This window comes from Macaca thibetana, chromosome 4, assembly GCF_024542745.1.
Source record: "Macaca thibetana thibetana isolate TM-01 chromosome 4, ASM2454274v1, whole genome shotgun sequence".
NCBI classification, from domain to species: Eukaryota; Metazoa; Chordata; class Mammalia; order Primates; family Cercopithecidae; genus Macaca; species Macaca thibetana.
Window position 1 is genome coordinate 72943051 of NC_065581.1, and position 12270 is coordinate 72955320.

The 12270-nt window shown below is 40.3% G+C and overlaps 3 protein-coding genes across 12 annotated transcripts in view; 1 reads left to right on the plus strand and 2 right to left on the minus strand.

The window, feature by feature from the left end:
- Window positions 1-12270, minus strand: part of COL12A1 (collagen type XII alpha 1 chain) — a 1021934-nt gene that overhangs the window by 612171 nt on the left and 397493 nt on the right. The window lies entirely within an intron of this gene.
- Window positions 1-12270, minus strand: part of LOC126952142 (cytochrome c oxidase subunit 7A2, mitochondrial) — a 1153643-nt gene that overhangs the window by 451617 nt on the left and 689756 nt on the right. The window lies entirely within an intron of this gene.
- Window positions 1-12270, plus strand: part of SENP6 (SUMO specific peptidase 6) — a 110190-nt gene that overhangs the window by 83866 nt on the left and 14054 nt on the right. For all 7 annotated transcript variants that reach the window (XM_050786493.1, XM_050786494.1, XM_050786490.1 and 4 more), the window contains 2 exons: window positions 6823-6942; window positions 8437-8529. In XM_050786493.1, the coding sequence (XP_050642450.1) occupies window positions 6823-6942; window positions 8437-8529 (213 nt within the window). The remainder of the gene's footprint in view (window positions 1-6822; window positions 6943-8436; window positions 8530-12270) is intronic.

Here is a 12270-nt window from a genome sequence, read left to right on the forward strand (position 1 = left end):
GTGGTCCTGAGAAGAATGCATATTCTGTTAATTTTGGGTGGAGAGTTCTGTAGATGTCTATTAGGTCTGCTTGTTACAGAGCTGAGTTCAGGTTCTGGATATCCTTATTAACCTTCTGTCTCGTTGATCTGTCTAATGTTGACAGTGGGGTGTTAAAGTCTCCCATTATTATTGTGTGGGATTCTAAGTCTCTTCGTGGGTCTCTAAGGATTTGCTTTATGAATCTGGGTGCTCCTGTATTGGGTGCATATATATTTAGGATAGTTAGCTCTTCTTATTGAATTGATCCCTTTACCATTATGTAATAGCTTGGTCTCTTTTGATCTTTGTTGGTTTAAAGTCTGTTTTATCAGAGACTAGGATTATAACCCCTGTGTTTTTTTGCTTTCCGTTTGCTTCGTAGATCTTCCTCCATCCCTTTATTTTGAGCCTATGTGTGTCTCTGCATGTGAGATGGGTCTCCTGAATACAGCACACTGATGGGTCTTGACTCTTTATCCAATTTGCCAGTCTGTGTCTTTTAATTGGGGCATTTAGCCCATTTACATTTAAGGTTAATATTGTTATGTGTGAATTTGATCCTGTCATTATGATGTTTGCTGGTTATTTTGGCCATTAATTGATGCCATTTCTTCATAGCGTCAATGGTCTTTACAATTTGGCCTGTTTTTGCAGTAGCTGGTACCGGTTGTTTCTTTTTCATGTTTAGTGCTTCCTTCAGGAGCTCTTGTAAGGCAGGCCTGGTGGTGACAGAATCTCTCAGCATTTGCTTGTCTCTGAAGGATTTTATTTCTCCTTCACTTATGAAGCTTAGTTTGGCTAGATATGAAATTCTGGGTTGAAAATTCTTTTCTTTTTCTTTTTTTTTTTTTGAGATGGAGTCTCACTCTTTTGCCCAGGCTGGAGTGCAGTGGCCGGATCTCAGCTCACTGCAAGCTCCGCATCCTGGGTTTACGCCATCCTCCTGCCTCAGCCTCCCGAGTAGCTGGGACTATAGGCGCCCGCCACCTCACCCGGCCAGTTTTTTTTTGTATTTTTTAGTAGAGACGGGGTTTCACTGTGTTAGCCAGGATGGTCTCGATCTCCTGACCTCGTGATCCACCCGTCTCAGCCTCCCAAAGTGCTGGGATTACAGGCTTGAGCCACCGCGCCTGGCCAAAAATTCTTTTCTTAAGAATGTTGAATATTGGCCCTCACTCTCTTCTGGCTTGTAGGGTTTCTGCTGAGATATCCACTGTTAGTCTGATGGATTTCCCTTTGTGGGTAACTCGACCTTTCTCTCTAGCTGCCCTTAACACTTTTTCCTTCATGTCAAGCTTGGGGCATCTGACAATTATGTGTCTTGGGGTTGCTCTTCTCGAGGAATATCTTTGTGGTGTTCTCTGCATTTCCTGAATTTGAATGTTGGCCTGCCTTGCTAGGTTGGGGAAGTTCTCCTGGATAATATCCTGAAGAGTGTTTTCCAACTTGGTTCCATTATTCACATCACTTTCAGGTACGCCAGTCAAACGTAGATTTTTCACATAGTCTCATATTTCTTGGAGGCTTTGTTCGTTTCTTTTTACTCTTTTTCTCTAACCTTGTCTTCTCGCTTTATTTCATTAATTTGATCTTCAGTCACTGATACCCTTTCTTCCACTTGATCGAATTGGCTATTGAAGCTTGTGCATGCGTTATGGAGTTCTCGTGCAATGGTTTTCAGCTCCATCAGGTCATTTAAGGTCCTGACCTCGTGATCTGCCCACTTCGGTCTCCCAAAGTGCTGGGATTACAGGCGTGAGCCACTGTGCCTGGCCAAATTTTATGTTTTTACCACAATTTAAAAAAATATTATCTATCAGTCCTAATGTATACTACCTGAATACAAACCAAGCCACTGAATAGCCTGAAGTGAATGTATAGATAAATGTTTTTGTTGTTGGATGGAGTGTTCTGTGAATGTCAATTATGTGAAGTTGGTTGATATTACTTTTTCAGCTCATCTTCATACTTACTGATTTTCTGCTTACTTGTTCTATCAGTTATTGAGAAAGGGTTGTTGAAATCTCCAACTATAATTATGAATTTGTCTACTTATTTCAAAGTTGTATCAATTTTTGCCACGTATTTTGAAGCTCCCTTGGTAGGCACATACACATTTATGTGTTGGAGAATTCACCTCTATATCATTATGTAATGTCCCTCATTATCTTTGATAATCTTCCTTGTCCTTTGTTCAAAATGAATATAGCTACTTCACCTTCTTTTGATTTGCATTTACATGTCATATGTCATATATCCCTTCACTCCTTTACTTTTAGGCTATTTAAGTCTTTATGTTTAAAATGGTTTTGTGTTTTTGAACGCATATTGCTCAATGTAAAATCTTAAGTTGAACTCCTGTATTTTGCTTACATTTTAGCATATTTCATACTTAATCTACACTATAGTAGAGCTTTAATGTTTATCACACTGACTTTATATTTTCAGCAAACACCTTTAAGATTTTACAGTTACACATTAAAACAAATTTCATATAGTAAACTTATGATATCTATGAGGTCTGCCTTCTCTGAGGGAGATACCAAATAATAAAAGACCTAACAAAATCCATGCTTTAAAAGATCTTCGGCCGGGCGCGGTGGCTCAAGCCTGTAATCCCAGCACTTTGGGAGGCCGAGACGGGCGGATCACGAGGTCAGGAGATCGAGACCATCCTGGCTAACACGGTGAAACCCCGTCTCTACTAAAAAAATACAAAAATTAGCCGGGCGCGGTGGCGGGCGCCTGTAGTCACAGCTACTCAGGAGGCTGAGGCAGGAGAATGGCATGAACCCGGGAGGGGGAGCTTGCAGTGAGCTGAGATCCGGCCACTGCACTCCAGCCTGGGGGACAGAGCGAGACTCCAACTCAAAAAAAAAAAAAGATCTTCATTTATGTTTGCCTCATGACATTCTTATAAGTGAATTAAAGAGAAAAAATTTTTTTTAACTTCATTACTAAATGAGTAACTGCCACAACCAGAGTTGCTAACTCTTCTCCATGTCTTTTTTTTTGGGGGGGGGGATGGAGTCTCGCTCTGTCTCCCAGGCTGGAGTGTAGTGGCGCGATCTCAGCTCACTGCAAGCTCCGCCTCCCGGGTTCATGCCACTCTCCTCCCTCAGCCTCCTGAGTAGCTGGGACTACAGGCGCCCACCACCACGCCTGGCTAATTTTTTGAAGTTTTTAGTAGACACAGGGTTTCACCGTGTTAGCCAGGATGGTCTCGATCTCCTGACCTCGTGATCCGCCCGCCTCAGCCTCCCAAAGTGCTGGGATTACAGGCGTGAGCCACCGCGCCCGGCCAACTCTTCTCCATTTCTAACTTTCTGAATAAGAAACTTTGAAACAAACTTTGCCAACATTATAAGGAATAGAAGGGCATTGCATCTGGGGAATGTTAATGTAGGGAAGAAGAGGACTATTTTAATAAAAATTATGTTCAGAGTCTCTTTCATATCGTGAGAGGCTAACCTTAAAATCTTTTTTTTTCTTTTCTTTTTTTCTTTTTTTGAGACAGAGTCTCGCTCTGTTGCCCACGCTGGAGTGCAGTGGCCTGATCTCAGCTCACTGCAAACTCTGCCTCCCGGGTTCACGCTATTCTCCTGCCTCAGCCTCTCAAGTAGCTGGGACTACAGGCGCCCGCCACCACGCCCGGCTAATTTTTTTGTATTTTTTTAGTAGAGACGGGGTTTGTTAGCCAGGATGGTCTCAATCTCCTGACCTCGTGATCCACCTACCTCAGCCTCCCAAAGTACTGGGATTACAGGCGTGAGCCACCACGCCCGGGCTCTTAAAATCTTTTTTGTTTCATTTTTTGTTTGTTTGTCTTTTGTTTTTTTGAGACAGAGTCTCGCTCTGTCACCCAGGGTGAAGTTCAAGATCAGCCTGGGCAACATGGCAAAACCCCATGTTAACCCAAAAAAAGAAAAGCAAAAGTTAGCTGGGTGTGGTAGAGTATGCCTGTAGTCCCAGCTACTCTGGAGGTAGAGGTAGAAGGATGGCTTCAGCCCAGGAGGTGGAGGCTGCAGTGAGCCACTACGCCCAGCTCAGTTTTCTTAAATCACAAATACATTTCCTTTTTTTAAGGTGAATATCCCTTTATTCAATTCAGTTTTGTAAAACAACCATTGTAGGCCAGGCACAGTGGCTCACGCCTAAAATCCCAGCACTTTGGGAGGCCAGGGTGGGAGGGTCATTTGAGGGACAGAGTTCAAGACCAACCTGGCCAACATGGTAAAACCCGACCTCTACTAAAAAAAAATACAGAAATTAGCTGGGTGTGGTGGCGGGTGCCTGTAGTCCTAGCTGCTCAGGAGGCTGAGGCAGGAGAATCACTTGAACCTGGAAGCGGAGATTGCAGTGAGCCAAGATTGTGCCACTGCACTCCAGCCTGGGGGACAGAGTGCGACTCGGTCTGAGGGGAAAAAAAAAACAAACCTCAAAGTAGCCATTGTAGTTTGGGCCAGCAAAAGTCTCATGGTTCACTCATTACAGTATAGTCCCTGGACTAATAGCTATTTCTCTACATGGTGTGTTTTGAAGATTGTAGAATTCAGTAATTAATGTAAACTATGTCTTGATCTGATTCACTGTCTTGTATTATCTTCTTTAGGGGCACACTGAGTTGCCTGAAAGCAAGAAATCTTTTAAATTATGTCCTTTTCATTAAAACTTGAGCTATGGAATTTTTGCTTATTAGTGATGAAAGTAACAGGTCTCAAGAATGTGCCTTCTGGGGGCCAGATGTTTTAAGCATTGCTCTTTCTGTGTAAGATTTCACAAGGCTTTCAGATTGTCCTCATTTTCATAATATTAATATGGTCATAAGCTTGAACTGGCATAAGTCCTATGAGAAAGTTTGGATCATAAATTTAATATATCATAATTTCTCTTTGTGATATAAATGACTATTGTTATTTGTTTTGATATAGATGTATAAAAAATAACTAAGGCAATAAAAAATTAGAACCAGGCCAGGCGCAGTGGCTCACACCTGTAATCCCAGCACCTTGGGAGGCCAAGGCAGGTGGATCACCTGAGGTCGGGAGTTCAAGACCCACCTGACCAATATGGAGAAACCCCATCTCTACTAAAAATACAAAATTAGCCTGGCATGATGGTGCATGCATGTAATCTCAGCTACTCAGGAGGCTGAGACAAGAGAATTGCTTGAACCCGGGAGGTGGAGGTTGTGGTGAGCCGAGATCGTGCCATTGCACTGCAGCCTACCTAGGCAACAAGAGCGAAACTCTTATCTCAAAAAAAATTAGAGCCAATGGAAGATCACTTTACAGAGTCATTGTTACCACCTCACCAGTGTACAAGTTCTTTCTCTTTATTTTCTATTTTCATAAAAAATACTATGCTGCTGGTTCTTCATTGTTTATTAACTGAACTGTTTAAAATGAAATAAACAATACATAACACTTTTATTCAGATATAATACATATAACATACAATTCACCCATTTAAAGTATACAATTCAGTGTGTTTCATTGCTCCGTAAAGAAGCCTAGTACCCATTAGCAATCTCTGTTTTCTTCCAATCCCTCCTCCAGCCCTATGCAACTGTCAGTCTTTTCACTATCTCTGGCTTTTTGTATTCTGGACATTTTGTATAAATAGAACCATAAAATATGTGGTTTTTATGAGTAGATTCTTTCAGTTAGCATGTTTTCAAGGATTTTCTATGATATCATATGTATTAGCACTTCATTTCTATTTCAAATATTTGATTGTATAAATGTAACACTTTATTTTTCCATTTGTCAGTGAGCATTTTTCTTATGCTTTTGGGCTATTATGAATGATGTGGGGACATATGCTTTACTCTAGATTTAGAGTGTGCCCTTGGTTTTTTTAAGTTTATTTTTATTTTTTTGAGACCAAGTCTTGCTCTGTCATGCCCAGGCTAGAGTGTAGTGGCATGATTTTGGCTCCCTGCAACCTCTGCCTCACAGGTTCAAGTGATTCTCCCGCCTCAGTCTCCCAAGTAGCTGGGATTATAGGCACTCGCCACCACGCCCGGCTAATTTTTTGTATTTTAGTAGAGACAGAGTTTCATCGTATTGGCCAGGCTGGTCTCGAACTTCCAACCTCAGGTGATCTGCCCACCTCAGCCTCCCAAAGTGCTGACATTACAGGCATGAGCCATCGTGCTCAGCCTAACAAGATTTTTGGTTTTTTTGTGTGTGACAGTCTCACTTTGTTGCTCAGGCTGGAGTGCATTGGCTCAATTTCAGCTCGCTGCATAGAATGTGTCCTTGTTTTAAAACATTAAATGTTTATGTTATAATTTTATTTTCAAATAGTAATTTTAATTGCCTGAAGATAATCTGATAGTTATCAAACTTTGCTAATAATTTCCTTGGTTCTAAAGAAGAGAGATTGATGGTTCTAAAGAAGAAAGATTTACTGAGTTTTTAATATAAAGCAAACTGTGGCTGTGCGCAATCACTCACGCCTGTAATCCCAGCACTTTGGGAGGCTGAGGCGGGCAGATTACTTGAGGTCAGGAGTTTGAGACCTGCCTGACCAACATGGTGAAACCCCATCTCTACTAAAATACAAAAATTAGCTAGGCGTGGTGGTGTGTGCCTGTAATCCCAGCTACTTGGGAAGCTGAAGCAGGAGAATCACTTAAATCCAGGATGTGGAGGTTGCAGTGAGTTGAGATCGCACCACTGCACTCCAGCCTGGGCAACAGAGCGAGACTCCGTCTCAAAAAAATAGAAATAAATAAATAAGTAAATAAAGTGAACTGTTACACTAATTGTATTTGAATTATTTTGTATCAAATAGATATTTGGTGCTTGAAAAACTGAAGAAGGAAGACGCTGACCGAATTCATATATTCAGTTCTTTTTTCTATAAACGCCTTAATCAGAGAGAGAGGAGAAATCATGAAACAACTAATCTGTCGTAAGTCAAATTCTGAAAATATTTAACAGATGTAAGTCACTCAAATTTAACTAACTAAATAATCACGTACTTGAAAGAAAACACAAATCTCTGCAATTCTTTTGCTTACTTTTTAAATTCTCCAGCCAGGAAGAGAACACACTAAATAAGTCAGTTCCATTTTCATGCTTCATGGGTTCATATTCACCTGCCTTAGACTAACTTTGTGCTAGTTTTGGAATTTTTTTTAACAACTTACTTATATTGAGGCAATATCATTTACTTCTCTTATGAATTTACAAAATTAATATAATTCATAACATTCTAATACTTTCAGAATACCTAGAATTTATAAATGTTCTAGGTCAAATATGTAGAATAGTGTTTCCCAGATGTGACTAATAGGATTTTTTTTTAATTACTTAGATACTTACTAACTACAGATTACTCTGTTTTATCCTAGGTGTTTATCCATAATAGAAAGGAACCTGTGAATCTATACTCTTAATAAGCTCTTTGGGTGATTCTTCTCAGACAAATTAAGGAAGTACTATTGTACATAGTAGGCCTGATTTGTTTTTTTTTCAAGACAGGGTCTCACTCTGTCACCCAGGCTGGAGGGCATTGGTATAATCTTGTCTTACTGCAAACTCCACCTCCCACTCTCAAGTGATCCTTCCACCTCAGCCTCTCAAGTAGCTGGGACTAAGACACATGCCACCCTACCCAGCTAATTTTTGTATTTTTTGTAGAGACAGAGTTTCACCATGTTTCCCAGGCTGGTTTCAAATTCCTGGGCTCAAGGAATCTGCTCGCCTCTGCCTCCCAAAGTACTGGGATTTCAAGTGTGAGCCACCATGCCCACCTATTTTCTTTATAATTCTTCTCCATATAGTGATGGCATCTAGCTCTGATAATTTGCTGGTAATTGATCAGAAGATACACTTAAGAATTGGTAGATTTTTAAATTTAAAACTAGTCTTAGATGTCTTGAATTGATGGCTGCTATGCATGATAATAAATAATAATAAATAATATTTTCTCTTATTTCAGCAATTCCTAATGTTGCCTCTTAGAGTTGATAATAGTCATTGGTTTTGACCAGTGCTCATAGCTATATTGCTTCATCTACCATCAGATAATGCTCACTTTTCCTACTGTTTTCTCCCCAGTTACCCTAAGTTTTACTTGGCTACACCTCTCAGTATAGTTGCCAGTACCAATTCTGCAGTAATAAAAATAGTAAAGAGAAGTCTAGGCAAGATAAGCACTAGAACTTCGCCCCTCAGATGGAGTAACAGGAGTAAAATATCTTTCTCCAAATTCAACAGTGGGTAGTCCCATGCCTTCCTAGTTTCAATCCAACAAGTTCTATTTTCTTTCCCCAGTTTGTCAAACCATTTTATGCAACTGTTTGAGCTATTACATCTGAATCTTCTTAATTTATAAATCACTACATATAAGCTGGAGCACTAGAAATATTTCAGAAGCTTATAATTTATCTCTTTCTTACAGAATACAGCAAAAGCGACATGGGAGAGTAAAAACATGGACCCGGCATGTAGATATTTTTGAGAAGGATTTTATTTTTGTACCCCTTAATGAAGCGTGAGTAAGGATTTCCTTTATGTAAATGATGGCAATTTTTAAATAATTAGTATGAGGTGAAGAATTCATTTTAAAACATCTTTCTGAAGTCTCTTGTATATATTCATATTTGTACTGCCTGTTTTACAAGAATTAATGCAGTTTCACAGTGAATCATGTAAGATACTGAATTTTACAGACAGTAGACCAGATACCTTTCTAATCTCATTTTATTCATTAATGTCAAATAATACTATTTTTTTTTTTTTTTTGAGACGGAGTCTCGCTGTGTCTCCCAGGCTGGAGTGCAGTGGCGTGATCTCGGCTCACTGCAAGCTCCGCCTCCCGGGTTCATGCCATTCTCCCGCCTCAGCCTCCCGAGTAGCTGAGACTACAGGCGCCCGCCACCACGCCCGGCTAGTTTTTTGTATTTTTAGTAGAGACGGGGTTTCACCGTGTTAGCCAGGATAGTCTCGATCTCCTGACCTCGTGATCCACCCGCCTCAGCCTCCCAAAGTGCTGGGATTACAGGCTTGAGCCACCGCGCCCGGCCATAATACTATTTTTTTAAAAAAAGTGGTGCTTATTGTCTAGCAAATAATCTATAGAAAAGTATTATTTTTACAAAAAGATGATTAGGTCACATAAAGGAGTTGGAATCTTAAGTTTAAAATACACTTCTGTTTTTAACCAGAAGGGAGAAAATGATGGTTGGATTTATGCCATTTTTCAATTAAAAACCATGCGGACTACTTGAAGAAGTTTCTGAGTAAATGGAGGTGTTTAAATATTTATATTATTCTCTCACAATGACTAGATAGTATTATTTTAAAAGTAAGACTTAAAAGTTTTTTGTATTTTGTTCTTTTGTTTTTCTATGCCCTCGATCCAAAGACCACCAGAAATACACTTGTAGTTGGAAAACTTTGTTTATTACTTACATCAAGGAATAACACACACCATGGGCAGCTCTGGAGCCTCTCATTAAAAGGGAGTTTCAAAGAATCTGTGAAAGCATCTGGGCTTTCCTTGGGTGATAATGGGGGAGGGTCTAAAGTAGTGGTGGTTTGCCTAGGTAAAGAAGTAGCATTCACTTATTAATAAAGAAGAAGAATGTTGAGTATTTTGTGGTTTCCAACTATAACCTTATATTTTTCTCTGCTTAGACAAATTATGATATGGCCCTACTTTGTCTCACTCTATCATGGTTGCAGAATATGCTTTCCTGGAGTTGATATTCTATGAGATTGTTTATGTATAATAAGTCTAGCTGTGCCAAGCTAGCTTCCGAATTTTTTTTTTTTTTTTTTTTTTTGTAGAGGTGGGTATCTCACTGTGTTGCTCAGGCTGGTCTTGAACTCTTGGCCTCAAGCCATCCCCCCGACCTCAGGCTCCCAAGTAGCTGGGATTATAGACATGAGCCACTGCTCCTGGCAGAGCTATATATTTTTAAATTCATATTATCATAGTAAAATTTAAAACATTTAAAACTAGTTGATTTCTTCATTCTCTTCAAAATAAGGTTTTGGCTGGGTGTGGTGGCTCACGCCTATAATCCCAGCACTTTGGGAGGCCAAGGGGGCAGAGTACTTGAGGTCAGGGATTCAAGACCAGGTTGGCCAACGTGGTGAAACCTGTGTCTCTACTGAAAATACAAAAATTAGCTGGGCGTGGTGGTGTGTGCCTGTCATCCCAGGTACTCAGGAGGCTGAGGCAGGAGGATCGCCTGAACCCAGGAGGCAGAAGTTGCAGTGAGCCAAGATCATGCCTCTGCACTCCAGCCTGGGCAGCAGAGTGAGACTCCATCTCAAAAAGAAAGAATGAAAAGAGGTTTCTTGACTGGGTACAAATTTGTCTTGTAAAGTAACATGTGAACAGCTTACTAAGTGAAAGGGAGAAAATGAATTATAAACATTTTAAATAGAAATATAATTTGATTACACAAGATTTAGGGATAGAGGCACATACCTCTTAATCACTATACCTGTGCATGGAAGTTATTATCAGTGCTTCCAGTCATCTTAGTGAGAGGTAGAGAATGAACTCTGTAAGAGGACTCTACCATTTATAGATTTAAAAATAGCCTATAAATCAAGAGAGCTTGTTTTTGTTTTTGCTTTTTTTTTTTTTTTGAAGAGATAAAGCTACAAATACTTATGCATTAATTATGTTAGATTGGCTGCCATATATTTGTCACCTGTTTTGTTTTTATTTTTTCTGGTGGTACCAATTTTTTTTTCCTTTTTTTTTTTTTTTTTTTTTCTCGTGATAGAGTCTTTCTGTGTCATCCAGACTGGAATGTAGTAGCATGATGTCAGTTTAGTGCAGCCTCAACCTCCCAGGCTTAAGCGATCCTCTATCCTCAGCCTCCTGAGTAGCTGGGACTATAGGTACATGCTACCACGCCTGGCTAATTTTTGTGTTTTTTTAGAGGATGGGGTTTTGCCATGCTGCCCAGACTGGTCTCAAACTCCAGAGCCCAAGCAATCCACCTGCCTTATCCTCTCAAAGTGCTGGAATTACAGGCATGTGCCACTGTACCTGGCCCAATTTTTTTCTTAAGTTTCTAAGCTGTTTATTAAAAATTGTTATAGTAATTTCCAGGAACACAAATTTGATGTATGGGTCTAATCCATCTTAAGTGAAATTGCCTGGGTATTTTGTTTTGTTTTGTTTTTTAGAGACAGAGTCTCATTCTGTTGCCCAGGCTGGAGTACAGTGGTGCAATCATAGCTCACTGAAGCTTCAAACTCTTAGGCTTAAGTGATCCTCCTGTCTCAGCCTCCCAAGTAGCTAGAACTACAGTGTGTGCCATAGGCCCAGCTAATTTTTTTTTTTTTTATTTTTTTTTAGAGATGGGGTCTAGCTATGTTGCCCAGACTGGTCTCAAACTTCTGGCCTCAAGCAGTTCCCCCACCTCAGCCTCCCATAGCACCAGGATTACAGGCGTGAGCCACTGCGCCTGGCCAAAAGTCTGTGTTAGCATCTCTCCTGCTGTTAAAGTTAATGTAGCTATTATTAAAAGGAATCATAAAAGCAAAACCCTGGCTTAAAGGAAGTAATTGTTGGAAGTAATGGTCTGATTCAGCTTTCTCTTTTAGGCCAAAAAGGATTTTTCCTAGTTTTTAGGTGAGGAAATTTGTAGCTTAGCCATATTGGCATAGCTAAGAAATGTTAAGAACTGTGATAGGCTTTATTACAGCAGTAGGTTGAGAGTCACTGTATTACACTGTATTTCACCAATTTTATTTTATTTATTTTGAGATGGGGTCTCACTCTGTCTCCCACGCTGGAGTGCAGTGGCACCATATTGGCTCACTACAACCTCCGCCTCCCAGGCTCAAACTATCCTCCCACCTCAGCCCCCAACCCCAGTAGCTTGGACCACAGGCACGTGCCATCACACCCAGCTAATATTTTGTGTTTTTGGTAGAAACGGGGTTTTGCCACGTTGCCCAGGCCAGTCTCCAACTCCTGAACTCAAGCGATCCACCTGCTTCAGCCTCCCAAAGTGTTGGGATTACAGGTGTGAGCCACCATATCCGGCATCAATTTTTAAAACACATTTTTTTCTCATTGCAACATGTCTGAAGTTGAGATGTGACTTTATAAATAAAATTAGCTATGTGTTAGAAATGATGAAACGAGGAGGTTGGTGCGTTAGCCTGATCTAAATCCATAGGGTACTAAGGATTAATAACGAAGAACAGGAGAGAAGCAAGCATTCATCCATCTGGCCTTTGCAATACTGAAGATGAAGCC